The following is a 13,833-nucleotide window of genomic DNA, read 5'->3' as shown; positions in this document are numbered from 1 at the left end:
CAAAACACGGGCGCTGTAAATTGCAATATAAATTCTTTTTCCTTTTTCACATTGCCTTTTAATTTTTTTTTAATTTTGGAAATTGAAAAAATAATGAGGTACACACATATTTACACATATATGTGCCTGCGCGCTCCGTCTGCTATAATATAATAAAATAAAGCAAGTAAAATTATCGAAAGAAATAAATTCATCAATTCGACCAAAAAACAATTCATTGATTCATCTCTTGTATCGCAACATCTGACCGTGAAGAATTTCTTTTCTTAATTTTCATCACGTAGTGATAGGTGAGTACCATATATATCATATCAGGTAACTTCTCTCCTTTCTTTTATTAATCCGTCCCTTTTTTTAGCGGTAAGTGCATCAGAAATTTCAAGACTTATCAATAAATTGCAACAAAACCCTAAAACTTTCAAAAAAGTAAAACAAAAAAAAAAAGGCAAAATATGCTTTCACAAAGAAGAGCGGGAGCACTGAAGCGAGAATTAAAGATTAAGGATCAACAAGGGTCCGCAACCTTATCCATAGTCGAGGCCCTTAGCCATTGCTACGAGGTTTGCAATCCCTCATTGGCAAAGTAGGAGGCAACGTGATCCAACATTTTATGTTTAACCCAAATGGGATAGGGCCAGGGAAATAATTAGACTAATTCGACAAATTTGAAGACGTGATTGCATCTTTTTAAAGTTTTGTATCGCGTTTCTCAACAATCAAAGGTGAAGGACTGTTTAGATCTCTTGTTACAATGGTAACTTTTCCATCTTGTTTTGCTACTCTCTATGTATCATTAGATTTTGAATTGGCTATTAGCAATTTTCTCTCCATTCATTGCTAAGACTAGAGGTGGCCAAATGGACCCGTGGGCCCCGGAACCGAACCGGCCATCAAGGGCCGGTTCCGACCCTATTTTTTTTTAAAAAAAAAAAAAAAGAAGGAGGTCGGGTGAAAAGAGCAATTGGGCCTTGGAACCGGTGGTTCCACCTTTTTTAGGAACCGGAACCGGCGGTTCCGTGGAACCGGCCACCTCTAGCTAAGACTATAAGTGTGGTGGCAGGAAAGATCATCTATTCCGATAGATAGGTAAAAAAAAAAAAAAAGAGTTCTTTTGACTCAAAATCCAAATAATACCCCTTCTTTATTCGAATAAATCCTTCAAGCAATCTACAACGCAGACTGTAGTTGAATATTGTTTTAAACTGAAAACGTCATATGATTCTGGAACAAGCCTGAACAGTAGGAGCAGGCAGAATCCAGAACCCTCCAGCGAGGGAGTCCATCTCCTTCTCCAACCGCTTGGGTTTTACGTCTCCTCCTCCTCCATTGATAAACCCCCAATTCAAGCCTCGCGCAATCTCCAAAACCTCCCATAAACCCCCGCAGAAGAAACCAAGCAGAAGGAAAATCCCCGAAAGAATTCTCTCCTTTTCTTGGGGGAAAAAAGGATGTTCTTCTTCTTCGTGGGAGGGCTGGAGCAGCAGGTGAGGCTGGTGCAGAAATCGGGTGCGGGGCGGTGCATAGCGTGCGGGTCGAGGGCCGATCTCGTAGACTACGACAAGGTGTTGAAGGTCTTCTTCGTCCCCGTCTGGCGTTGGCCGGGCAAGGCCCCTCTCATGCACTGCAGCAGCTGCCACCTCTTCTTCCCTCCCTCCGCGTCCCTCCCTCCCCCGCCGCCGAGGATGAAGGCGGAGCCCCACGGCATGCGGTGCGGTTCCTGCGGTCGCCCCGTCGAGCCCGAGTTCAGCTTCTGCCCCTTCTGTGGTGCGGCTCTGTGATCGTTTCACTTGCTTTTGGGCTTAAAAAGATTCCGGGCTTTCTCTGCCCAATTTTCACTTTTCAGGGAACAGAACATGTGGCTAGCAATTCTAGTCTTATGTGTAATCCAATATCTTCGCCAAAACATTGTGCTGCAGGCACGTTTCGTTTCGTTTCTTGTTTTCTTGGTGAAGTTCAGGAGGTTATGACATTTCACCACAGGTCTCTTAGTTTACACATTCTAGTGGACAAGAATACTTCGTTCGAGTAATTTAGCCACCCACGTCTCGTTTCATTCGTTTCAAAGGATACAAAGATTGCGACTTTATGATACCCATCTTGGTGCATCAAGTACCGAAGGCAGCTTAGGCTAAGGCTGGGGTCAAATGCTTGATGTGCCATGAAATATGATGCTTAATACCTGTCTCGTTGACGGACGATGGCGCATCATCCGGCCAAAGAAGAATAAAAATTCAAGGACTCTGCTCTGATTGGACAATCCGGCGTATCATACAAGCGGAATTTTGTGCTTTACAGGGGAAGAGAGACCGAATGCCAAATGCCTAGCAACTCAGAAGCAAATCTTGAACACTTCCGAAGAAACGAAAAGGAGAAGAATGAAAAACGTTCCTTCTTCACTCTGTACAAGGGAAAAAAATAAAAATAAAAAAAAAGAGTAAAAAATTGATTGCACAGCATTACCCGGGGCTTGTTCCCGTAGGAATTCCGTTTGCCTCAGTCCAATTCACAGTTCCCGCAAGGTACATCCGACTGCCCTTTAGAAAGAGCCGAGGAGGAAGAATCAAACTCAACAATGGTATCAGCCAGAAGGCTTTCCATTAGAGCTAATAAAGCTGTTGCACGAGGAGTAGTCGGCAATTGAATGCGCCGCGTGGACTCATCAAGATGTTAGATTACACTGATTTGCTGAAGGGTAATTGCTTGGCCCCTCGTTCTACCGCATCTCTCCATAGTCTGTACCTCACTCCCAGCTTATCATAGGATACGGGCCAATTCCATACATTCGCACCATTGATCATTCGCTCTTGCTGGCCGACCACTAGCCGCAAATCCTCATTCAAGACCTGTGTGATACTTTCATCTATAAGTATAATATCAGAATGTGATCATTAAACGACAGTCATAGCAGCTCTTTCAGTGTAATAAGGGCTGTAGAATCCTGGAAAAAGAAGACTCGCTGAGATATACTGGAGTTTCGGGAACCCAGCAATGAAATTTTGATTATTTCCTTTTTCCAAAGAAAAACCACAAGACATTCGGATTCCTCGATACAGCTAAGTGAGTTTAAGTTCCATGGTGAACTGCAACTTCCAGTTATAGTGCCCTGCTATTTATAAGATACAGCTCTGGGTTCAGAAGTTGAACCTGGATGACTCCTAGGCACAGTTTGGGGAAAGAAGGCAAGTGAGAGGAATGGATATGAGAAATTAGAGAGTTTTTTTAAGTTCTTTGTGAGATGAATTTGGAGGGAAAATGCGGCCAGCTTTTGTTCCCCAACCCCAACAACTCCTTGGCTCCCAATGTAGAGTTAATGAATTGGCTTCAGCTACCACTGGAATCAGTATCAAATACATGGCTTGACATATTATCACTCAAGTTCCGCCTCAACCTAAACAAAGCGATCTACCGCCAAGAAAAACCTACGCAGAGTGATCCCCTACCCCGCGGTGACCGAATGGCGTACTGCACCACAGGGCTTAGTCCGATAATGTAAAATCTGGGTACCTCTCAGGTTCCCTAGGAAATAACTTGTTGAACAAAAGCAAAAAATGTCCGTAAAATCCCTCGCCCATAATAAAAGAATACGACAGGCTAAGAAGATCTTTACCTGTTCCGCAAAGTGCCTCCATAGGTATTGCATAAAGGGAACTTGCTTCAGCAGGGGAGCAAAATCCAGTGACATTCTGTACAATAGCCTTGTCTTCTTCGTTGTTGAAGGTAAACATACATGAAGCTGGTGGAGATGTGTTGTACACTGCTGGGTACTCTGCCCTTCCAGTTTTCCAGGCTTTGATATACCAATGGTTGACAAAACGATACAAGGCGGTCGAAATTCCATGTCAATTGGATAAGGATCCCAGTAACCTTGGAGGCCGGATGCAGGCGTGAGAAATTTCACCAAGCTGACAATTTTTGCACCAAAACCGGTAAGTGAACCAGAGAAGAAACACGTATGCAAGAATAGGGATACTGATGCATCGTAAACATGCCATTCTCTTTCATTACCTGATTTCTCCTTTTTTCCAAATTTATCAGCCTCTTTTTGACCCACTACTCGTGTTTCAAAATAAAATACCAGGTTTATGTACAGGAAGCATTTTTCATCTTTTACAACAAAAAGAACTGTAAAGCTTATCATAATATCAATTAATAAAAAGGCATCCGTGCTTCAGTTGCCTAAATCTCCCAATGGCAGATAGCTTTGCAGAAACAAACCTGGGAACACTCCATCCCTTTGCAAAGGTGGAAGTGTGAGTAAAGGGAGCATGTGCAAGATCCAAAAGGTTGTCCAGAAGCAGCCCATGTTCCACAGGAAGTTCCATTACTATCTGAGGTATCGGGTACACAAAATATGGAAGATCAGTTTTCTACAAGAAATTCCAGATGTCTACAGTATGCTTCCCGAAACAAATTAATAAAGAGATAATATATACCTCAGCATGTACCACGAATCCAGAAGGAGGCAACAATGAAGGAAGGATTGCATCCGGAGCATCATCACCAGGCCAAATCCAGATCATGCCTTCTTGCTCAAAACAAGGTAAAGATCGAATTCTAACATCAACCATTCGTGTTGATGGCATTTTTTTGCATTTCCCATCAGTTGAATACTCCCATCCTGATGCCATCCATGAAGTATGTGAAAATTTAGACACTTATTCATCTAGACGCAAGAAAAATGCGATCCCTTATAAGTACAATTTTGATTGAGTGATGCTTATCCCACTAACCATGGTATGGACATTGGATACGACCCTCATTAACTGAACCGAGGTGAAGAGGGCATGCTCTATGTGCGCAAGTATTCTGGACACATCCAGGTTTTCCATCCTTGCCGCGGAAAAGAACCCAAGGTTCCTCGAAGCAATCGATTGGCATCTGCAACAGAGCATTTAATCCAAATAAGATCAACTGAGCTGAGGTTCTTGACAAAAATATTATCGAAAAGCAAATCTCAAGCACAACTGGTCCTAGTACTTTTTAGTGTTTTCTAAACATACAGTTTCATGAAAGCTTGTTGTTGCATGCTCTTACTAGGTTGAGCAGATTATATAATGACATGTAACACAAAAGGAAGATGAATATTTTGGAAGACTAATTTACCATAGTGTCATCCTTTAGGTCAGCTGAGAAAGCAACGGGGTACCAGAAGTTCTTCAGGCGCGGATGGTAAGGTTGAACTGGACCTGACACCTTTAAACTTTTCCGAGGCACTTTCCTTCTCGCTGCATCAAGAGATTGAGCAGAAGTACTAGGGGGAGAAGCTGTTTCAGGGATCTCGGTCGTGTTTCTGTCTTGCAATAATCGGTCGTTAACCAATGTTTCCATGTACGCTAGCTTATCCAAGGCAGTGGCAACCCTTGCTTCAGAGATATGAACCTGTCAAGGTATGCGTGTTTTAGACTCAAACAAGTCATTCTACACTGTCTTGCCTCTCCAGAAAAATTAGCTAACAATGGATGCATGGCTATGGAGTGCTGCAATGTCGCAATAGTTTGTCAAATGTATGGTATTCACCTGTCTGTGAGCCTGTGCTAACTCTTCTTGCAACCCGGCCAGGTCCTTCTTTAGGGTACCAATGGATTTGTATTCACGAGCTAGAGGATTCAGAACTTCCACGACCTACACGATTGTTTTCTGAAAGTGAGAACTTCACATAAAACCAACTCCGACATGAGACAGGATGATGTCGGTGACAACAACCAGTCATTCTGAGAAGGTAAAGTACGAGGGAACAAGACTTGAAGATAGAAGAAAATTATCAAAATATCCATGACCCTTCAGCGAGGTGCGAAGAAAAAGAGGAAGACTAATTCAGATATTCCGCCAAAACTGTTAGACAGGATTGACGCAAACCTTTTCATGAAGGAGCATAATCGTGAGGAGATCTTGTCTAGCTCTCCAATCCAAATATTGTATGTCATATCTAGCAACTTCCAGAGCTTGATTTGCATCCAAAAACTTCCCCTTGAATTGTGGGGCTTTAGAGCGTGGATCCTCCACATCAAAGAGAGGTCCCCACAAACTCTTCTTGTCCACCAGTTCCCCTTCCTCTCCAAATACAGCAACAACCCTAAATCCCCCCCTGACCCCTTGCAGTCCAGCAACCTTCAAGTAAGCAAATTTATACAAAACTAATCAGATACTTTACTCAGATTGCGCATCATAATCGTGACGAATCGTAGAAATGATGAATGCATGTTCACAACCCTCCATTCTGTGGTAGAGTCGCAAAATCCAGTGAACAGATTGCCACCAACCTATATATTCTTGCATAGGATGAAGCCGGATGGCATGTATTAAATGGTATGTTGCAAATCTCGAAAAGCAAAGGATTTCACCATATGTTATGCTTGTTCCAAGTGTTTCTAGGCTCAATTCAGTGCACAAGTTGCACCTACAAAATGAGAATCCTAACAAACTACCCAATATGAAGCTAGACGACACTTTCAGGCTCGAATAAAACGATCAGAACGTTTAATCCTCACTAAAACAGCAACCCAACGAAGGCTCTGCAAAACTTTCCACAAACGCTGATCAGCCGGCGAAATGAGAAGCGCCGCGCGATCAAGAACTAAAATCTCCGTAATTTTACCCGCTTAGCCTCGCCAGTTCAATGCTCAACATGCCTAAAGTTCTGCTACGGACAAAACAAACATGGGATGAAGTTCCCGATGAAAGGAAAGCGATCATCACCTTTCTAACGTTGAGTTTAGATGATTTGCAGAGAGAGATCGGCAGTGACAGAGCAGCAGCAGTGGCGACTGCGTTCATGGCGTCCGAACCGTTCAGAGAGAGAGAGAGAGAGAGAGAGAGAGAGAGAGAAGAAAAGTGGGGGAAAAAGAAAGAGAGAGAAAAATCGAAGGACAAATTGGAGAGGGAGATTTATTTCTGGGGGAAGTTTTTTGTTGATAAGAGGTGAGGTGGGAGTTTCGGGCGATCTCGGTTGGCCTCCCGTCAGCTGCCACGTGGAGAAGCGCGCGGAACCGCGGGCGCTCACGTGGCACGCCCGATCTCCACATGCTTCGACGGGACTTTTCTGAGGTCTGAGCTGAGAGTGTTTCCTTCGAGTGGGGCCCCTTTGTGTCTCGACAGTTGCCAGCTCGGACAGCGAAGATATCTTCCTCTTATCTCGAATTTGGACCGTCGCTGTTCCTCTGATCAATTCTTGCCAAATGCGGCTTTACTGTTGATAAATGTAAAATTCTTCTTTTCTTTTTTCCTTTTTTTTTGGATCATTCCCACATAGAAATATGGCTTGAAAAATCAAAGCTTTCCTGACCACAACTTTCGATACAACGTGGCCCCTCTAATATTTGGCAACGAAAATGAAATCTGAACGAGGGAAGATTCAAATGCGACGGTGGAGAAAATGGAATACGCTTTTCCTATTTCTAAGCTTTTCAATATTACCAAAATAATTTTATAAATCTTGCAGACTTTCGATTTAGCACTTCGAGCAATTTTAACTCGAAATTGCTGACATGGTAAACCGATCATCGTCGGCAGTTCTATGTAACAAGCTAATAATCCGACGTGAATAATATGACAAAAAAAAAAACACAATTTGGAGTTTATTTTCTAAAATTTTTTCCACCTTTCTCTTTGAATGTGCAATTGGGCAAGGTTATGTGCTCGCAACAGACCCAAGCCTTGATCTCAGCTTGGAAAAAGCGCGAGCCTCGGGTCTTGGGCTTGGAAGTGCTCAACCAAGATCTAGGGCTCAACTCGACGACAACGAGGATGAACCACCACCTTACAAGTGGAAATCGAAGGTGAGGTTGGCTGCAACGCTCCTGTTTTACAGTTTGAAATAAAATAAGAGTTAGACGAAATGGATTAGAAAGCTGACTCATGCGATGGAACGTAATGGATGATTTGGACATATTCACCGAACCAATTAATGGGCCCGATGGATGCACGACGATTAAGTGGCCGGAGGTTGAACTCGGCCCACTGGAGAGGACTTGGCCCAAGTGTGCCCGGCCTCTACTTCTTTTGTCGGTCAGCCACCGTGGGCCACGTGAAGATCTGGCCCATATTGGGATCAATAAAAAAAAAAAAACCTGAAGAAGCAGCCCACCCCTCCACCTCATCTTTCTCGTGGGTATCGCACAGAGAATTTTCCACGACATCCACCTCCTTGCGTCGCCAATGAAGCCGTTCGGGCCACGATTCAAGCACGGGAGTTGCGTCAAGGATTGAGGTGAGTTGCTCCTCTAACCCACTAGCTAATCTTCTCAATGTGGGCTGAGAATGGCGAACCGAGTTCGTGGTTAGGCGATGGGTAGTTGCCGGACAGTGATAACTGGAGGATACAGGTTGCATGTCCATTAGCGGCTGTGAGCTTAACTTTTCCGTGTTTCAATCAGAAAAATGGTAAGGTCGGGTGAATGGGCATGACAGACGATGCGAGGACGAGGAGGGGAGGTCGGGCAAAGGAGTTGCATTGAATTTTTGGCGGTGCCGCAAGCCCTCTCGGCTATCGATTTAGGCCCAGTGTTCCTGAATTGCTGTACACGGGTGTTGAACCGTGGGTGCCTTGGGTGGAGACAGAGTTGAGTCGTCGCCGAGGTACAGGGGAAGGTGACGGGTTGGCGTCCTTGGCTCATGTAAAAGTGATGTATGGTTCTGTTTGGGAAGGATTGAGGAATGTTCTGATTGAAAGTGGCTAAGGGAGGAGGAAAGGCCAAAAAAAAAAAAAAAAGAGGAAGAGGTGATAGAAGGGCACAAAGGGGGAGGTTGTGCCGTGAGGTGTGTAGAGGCCAACCGGATTGAGCGGTGGGGAGCAAAAATGGAAATTTGAGGTCGCGACTTCTGTAACCGTAAGGGAAACTAAAGATTAGTCGAAATAGGTTTAAAGTAGATTAGTTTTATGATCGGATGCGAAATACATGATCAGCATTGCGTTTAAGTACCTTAGCAATTACCACAGTAATGCTTGGGAAGTTGTTTTCGTAATTGCTAGATAACCATTCGATTATATAGTAATAAAATCGATTATAGTGAAATACGACGTGACATAACATGTATCATGCATTTACATGGATTGTGGAGTATGATTTTGCATATCACATATTTGGACCAAATATGGTTCGTGAAAATGGGTTTCGTGCCAAGTTATATACCTCATGGAGTTTATGGGAAGACCTTGTTGTGTGACCGGGCGGCCTCGCTATGTGATTGGGCCAGCCTACGAGGCGGTACGGGGCAAACATTGGAAATTGCATGTTGAATCGGATTGTGAAATGTCGCATACATTCCGCTTGCACGAGTCATGATCATGCTCGGTAGTGTCACATATTGTATGTAGTAACGGTACGCAATGCGAAGTAGATACAAAGCGTAACCGAAGTGAATTTGTGACACTTACCTATTTGCTATTGTTCATTTCCCTCATTGAATAGCTTAGATGGCGTGTTAGAGGTTCGACTTACAAAGATTTTGCTCACTACTCTTCGTTAAATTTTTTCTTTAGGTAAATGACATGCACTTATTAGGATGTCGGAGCCGAGATTTAAGATCAAGTTGCTTCAAGCGGTATCAAAAGAAGGAGGATCGGGGGTCCAGGGTCGTCACACCGGCTTTGGTTGCATGACCTCAAGCAAGGCTAACCGACGCTAGATCTAGTTTGTCAATAGCTAACCATCTCTAGATTTGGCTCACCGGTAAAGGTTTGATATATTTTTTTAAAAAAAGAAAAGAAAATCTTTTACAAAGTGTAGATTTTTTCAAACGAAAAATTAAGTCAACATTGCTATTGAGTGTAATTTTAAATACATTTTGCCAAGCACTATTTACATTTGGAAAAACATCTTTACCTAAAATCCTTTACGGTTATAATTGAATTGTCAAATAAGTAATTTCAGGCAAAAATAGGTCGGAATGACAATATTGAAATTTTATAAAAAATTTTAAGAGTATATTGAAATAATTAAAAAATTTAAAACTATTTTGACATCCGTACTTAAGGCTGATTTGTTATTTTTTTCGCCTTTAGAGTCTCCGGCATATTTATTTATTTGAAAAGCTGCCAAAGCATATAGGTATTCACTCTTTATCTAATGAATAAGGTACTCGAATCTTTTCGAGCACCTAATTAAGCTTGTTTTAAATGAGGCAAAACCAAACCAAACCAAACCATCTGACATCTCTATAGCCTCGCTTCCAACGAAACAAATTCTGGTCTTTGCTCCTAAAATTGAAGACCCCATAAACTCGCAATTGAAAAAAAAAAAACGAAAATCGGGATGAGCTAAGCTCAAAAATGAAAAGAGAAAGATGCGATACGAGAGTTCACGAATGACCAATCGCTGATCTCCTCTATCCACGGAGTGCTATTGGCTCCTTGTGGGCCACCTGATCGGGCAAAACTTACGATTTAAATGAGCTAGCATGGATTTTCATGAATCTCTAAAAAATGATTGGACGAAACTTGCATCAAATTTACTATAAAAGGAAAAAATTATACGGCCCAGACTTGAAATTGTACATAATTTCATTCCACATATATGTGCTCAAAATACAAGAAGCCAAGACCTGAGATTGAGACTTCTTTTTTGGAGGGGGAGGGGGTTGGGGTGGCGAAACTCAAACTCAGATTGAGATTGAACCAGTGATGTCTCGCGCAAAAAGAACAAGTGAAGAAGGTCCCACCGGGATTCGAACCCAGGTCGCTGGATTCAAAGTCCAGAGTGCTAACCACTACACCATGGAACCTCGCTTTTGTCCAAAAAAATTCATTTTCATTATTATTTTATTGTGTGACACTACATATTCGCATATCAAGTTATCAGTTACACCCGATGCTTGATAATTTAACAATAACTAGATGTAAATTAGCACGTATATATTTTTTTATTTTTTAAATATTTGCAAGCCATCCTATTTCGTGAGGGATACGAAGGAGACGTACTTGCTTTACTTTTACACGCATAGTCTAAATTGGCTTGCTCTTTGCACCGAAACTTGTGGAGTCCATGCGAAGCTTTGAACTCCAATAAGAGAAAGAATGCTCGACTTGTCATAGACATTCACTTGACCATATTATTATCCAGTTTTCAATAAATTGAGATGTAAATGTCAAAACAGGAGATAGAGAGAAATATAGTAAAATGAGCCATTACAAAATGATTAGGGTATCTCGTACCCACATTTACATAATATCATTTCATTTTTAGTCTCGGTAGAGGGCATCCCGGGAAAGTAACCTTCTAAAATTTCGGTTTAAGTTCTTCTACGCTTGAGTGATCAAAACCAAAACACAAAAAATTTCTTGTACATTGGACAGATTAGAAGGAAAAAAATGAACGATTTCCTATACGTCCGACTCAGTAACACTATAAAACTAAAATTTCATACGTGGTTGGTTTGGACCCATGCGGTTATAAAGAATTTATATATTTTAGTTTGAGGGAAGAAACAATCGGGGTGGTGGCGCAGTTGGCTAGCGCGTAGGTCTCATAGCTTCTGAGTTATCCTGAGGTCGAGAGTTCGAGCCTCTCTCACCCCATCCTATTAATTTCTATTTTTTTTTTTTTTGGGTATTGTCAAATGTTTATGAAATCCGAAACCAAAGTAATCGTGTTAATTTCTGAGCCCACACACCAATGCACCTACATTCAAATAGCTTGTCCGGATGATGCAGGCACATTTCTATTGCAATTACTGTCGATACGTCGTATGTTCATTATCGTATCAAATACGATGTTCAAATTTTTTTTTTTTTCACTTTCTTTCGGTGATTGGGTGTTCGAGCTCTTTCATCACCCAATAGATCCTTACCGACCATGACGGCTTATATCGTTCCACGCACACACCAAGCGGCCCGACTATAGTAAAAAAGTGTGGTGATTTGAAGTCGAGGTAAGCGCAGGTCGAGTAACCATTTAGGTCTGATTTCCAATGGAGCGGACGATTGTTTTTCTTGTTACAACTCCGTGGAACTTGGGCTGGACAGCACATATAGCAGGCCTGTGTATATTGGGCCGAAGCTAGTCAGCACTTGCAACTTCACATTGCCGTGGCCCTTGCCACTTGGGCCAAAGCCCTCATCGCGAAGCAAGACTGCATTGGGCCTGCCGCTCCACGCACGCCCCGATGCTTAAGGCCGTGATTGTTACCGGCTCGAATCACCGTCTCGTGTCGAGTCGCGGCGGCAGACCACCGCATAGGAAAGCCCCCAGGAAAATTTCCCGGTTCTGGTCGAGATGGTGCGACCAACGACATTAAAAGAGCAAAAACTACCACCCCTACAGGGGCCTATATAATATATACTGCATACATGTAGAGGAGCATGTTGAACTTAGAGCTACGTTTGTCTCTTTGAAAATTAATTATTTAAAAAATATTTACCTATAAATGATGGTTTATATCTCTTTTTTTAAAATAATTAATTAATGATAAATATTTTTATTTTTCACGAAACAAAGAAGTTTTCAAATGGAGATATAACATGAGAGGAGGGCATATTAGCGTGTTCAAGAGGAACCATGGCGGGTCGCTATCAAAAGCCTGTAGAACCGGCTACAATGATGGGTAAAACGCATGTCGTTTTTGCTTTGGGTTTTTCTTCACTCTTCTGAAGTTTTTTTTTCTTTTTTAAAATGTTTCTGAGGGCAGTGCCTTGTGTGTGGTGGACAGGGGCAGCGACGTCGTTCAATCTCCTGCTCCAACGATTGTGGAGATGTCCGAATTTTCCATGTCCCCATAACACGTGTCCTTTGTCTATTGCCCCAAAAATCCCGCTCGATCGGACTGGATTGCTTGCGTCACTGAACATTCTAGAACCTTTGTTCTTTTTTTCCTTCCTTAAAATTTTCTCATCAAAATAAGAAAAATCCTGAGCCATTGTAATTAGAGGAGTATTTGACCAAAACATAAAAAATTAGAGGAGTAGTTTTGTGTGGATGCTTTTGTTCCTCTCTTTTCATTTCGGACAGAAAGATAATCGACCCAAGGAACCTTTTTGCTCTTTTATACGACGAAAAGAGAGAATTCCGCTTCACTTGACTTTCCTACTCGGTGTTAAATTAAAGATCATGACCCAATTGAAAATATACTAAAATTCAAGGGTCAGCAGTAGAGTTATTGTGAGTAGTTGTTACTCGATATAATCTATGTTGTTTAGTAAAATATAAGAGATTTATCGTAATCTCTTCGCACGTCATTTTGTTGATGATTACGTGATCATGAACCAATTTTCTCTCCATCTGAGCAAAAAGAAATGACTCACCATCATAATAAATGACACAACCCTAAAATAATCAAACTTTCACTCTTATCCTAATTCAACTTTTTGTCTCAAAAAAAGCTTCCATCTTTAGGTACAGTCCCAATTCCTATTCTATTTTTTTTTTTTTGCTTCATAGAAAAGCCCAAACTTTAGCTGCAGTCCCAATTTTACCCTAAATTTTTTTTCTCATAAAAAATCTTCAAGTTTAGGTCATGTACAGATTCTAAGTTAAACTTTTTTTTTTTTGTTGGGTCTCATAAAAGATCACCAACTTTAATTGAGTCTTAAATCTGCCTCCATTAAGCCTCTCATCAACCTAGCCCTTAGTAATTTGCGCTCGGTCTTTGATCTCTCATGCTTAGGAATATTCTATCCCTCGCAGCCCGAGAGCTCATGCTCAAGATGCTTGAATAGCTCGTGCTTAGGATTTTTCTATTTCTCGGTTGTTAATGGAAACTTTTGGATGGAGGGTTGGAGGCAAATTTGTGACTCAAGTAAAAACTTGTGGTTTTTTATGAGACTAAAAATTTTAGGATAAAATTGAGACAAGAGTTAAAGTTGAGGGTTTTTTCATAAGACAAAAAGACGGCAAAAAAAAG

At 41.8% G+C, this 13,833-nt stretch overlaps 2 protein-coding genes and 2 non-coding genes across 6 annotated transcripts; 2 read left to right on the top strand and 2 right to left on the bottom strand.

Annotated features, from left to right (window-relative positions):
* The first annotated feature begins 1,234 nt into the window (after positions 1–1,234).
* On the top strand, positions 1,235–8,395 carry LOC115739213. 3 transcript variants are annotated; one of them, XR_007197634.1, is made up of 3 exons: positions 1,236–1,828; positions 5,629–5,632; positions 8,385–8,395. XR_007197634.1 is itself a non-coding variant. In XM_030672226.2 (2 exons), the coding sequence occupies exon 2, from the start codon at positions 1,449–1,451 to the stop codon at positions 1,776–1,778; it is 330 nt and encodes a 109-aa protein (XP_030528086.1). In that variant the 5' UTR covers positions 1,235–1,417; position 1,448; the 3' UTR covers positions 1,779–2,029. The 3 variants fall into 3 exon arrangements, 1 of the variants encoding a protein (XP_030528086.1); XM_030672226.2 differs by lacking the exons at positions 5,629–5,632; positions 8,385–8,395 and having other exon boundaries at positions 1,235–1,417; positions 1,448–2,029; XR_007197633.1 differs by lacking the exons at positions 5,629–5,632; positions 8,385–8,395 and adding an exon at positions 2,066–2,123 and having other exon boundaries at positions 1,236–1,858.
* Positions 2,228–6,857, bottom strand: LOC115739173 (chlorophyllide a oxygenase, chloroplastic). The gene is made up of 9 exons (XM_030672153.2): positions 6,697–6,857; positions 5,857–6,108; positions 5,518–5,622; positions 5,104–5,379; positions 4,731–4,878; positions 4,434–4,618; positions 4,216–4,328; positions 3,608–3,902; positions 2,228–2,843 (listed from the first exon to the last, which is right to left on the bottom strand). The coding sequence occupies exons 1-9, from the start codon at positions 6,772–6,774 to the stop codon at positions 2,673–2,675; spliced, it is 1,623 nt and encodes a 540-aa protein (XP_030528013.1). The 5' UTR covers positions 6,775–6,857; the 3' UTR covers positions 2,228–2,672.
* Positions 8,396–10,647: 2,252 nt separating the features above from the next.
* On the bottom strand, positions 10,648–10,719 carry TRNAQ-UUG. The gene has a single exon. It is a non-coding gene; the product is annotated as a tRNA-Gln (tRNA).
* A 708-nt stretch (positions 10,720–11,427) lies between these two features.
* On the top strand, positions 11,428–11,512 carry TRNAM-CAU. The gene is given in 2 exon segments: positions 11,428–11,465; positions 11,477–11,512. It is a non-coding gene; the product is annotated as a tRNA-Met (tRNA).
* Positions 11,513–13,833: the final 2,321 nt, after the last annotated feature.

This window comes from Rhodamnia argentea, chromosome 2 (assembly GCF_020921035.1).
Source record: "Rhodamnia argentea isolate NSW1041297 chromosome 2, ASM2092103v1, whole genome shotgun sequence".
NCBI lineage: Eukaryota > Viridiplantae > Streptophyta > Magnoliopsida > Myrtales > Myrtaceae > Rhodamnia > Rhodamnia argentea.
This window is presented reverse-complemented; position numbering and strand designations above follow the sequence as displayed.

What these genes read in the sequence shown, in the direction of transcription:
- LOC115739213 (XM_030672226.2), top strand. Translation starts at nt 1,449, where the DNA reads ATGTTCTTCTTCTTCGTGGGAGGGCTGGAGCAGCAGGTGAGGCTGGTG.
- LOC115739173 (XM_030672153.2), bottom strand. Translation starts at nt 6,774, where the DNA reads ATGAACGCAGTCGCCACTGCTGCTGCTCTGTCACTGCCGATCTCTCTC. An exon ending in CTAAACTCAACGTTAGAAAG is followed by an intron (nt 6,109 to 6,696) that starts GTGATGATCGCT and finishes GCTTACTTGAAG; the next exon opens with GTTGCTGGACTGCAAGGGGT. An exon ending in GGAGGCACTTTGCGGAACAG is followed by an intron (nt 2,844 to 3,607) that starts GTAAAGATCTTC and finishes AGTATCACACAG; the next exon opens with GTCTTGAATGAGGATTTGCG.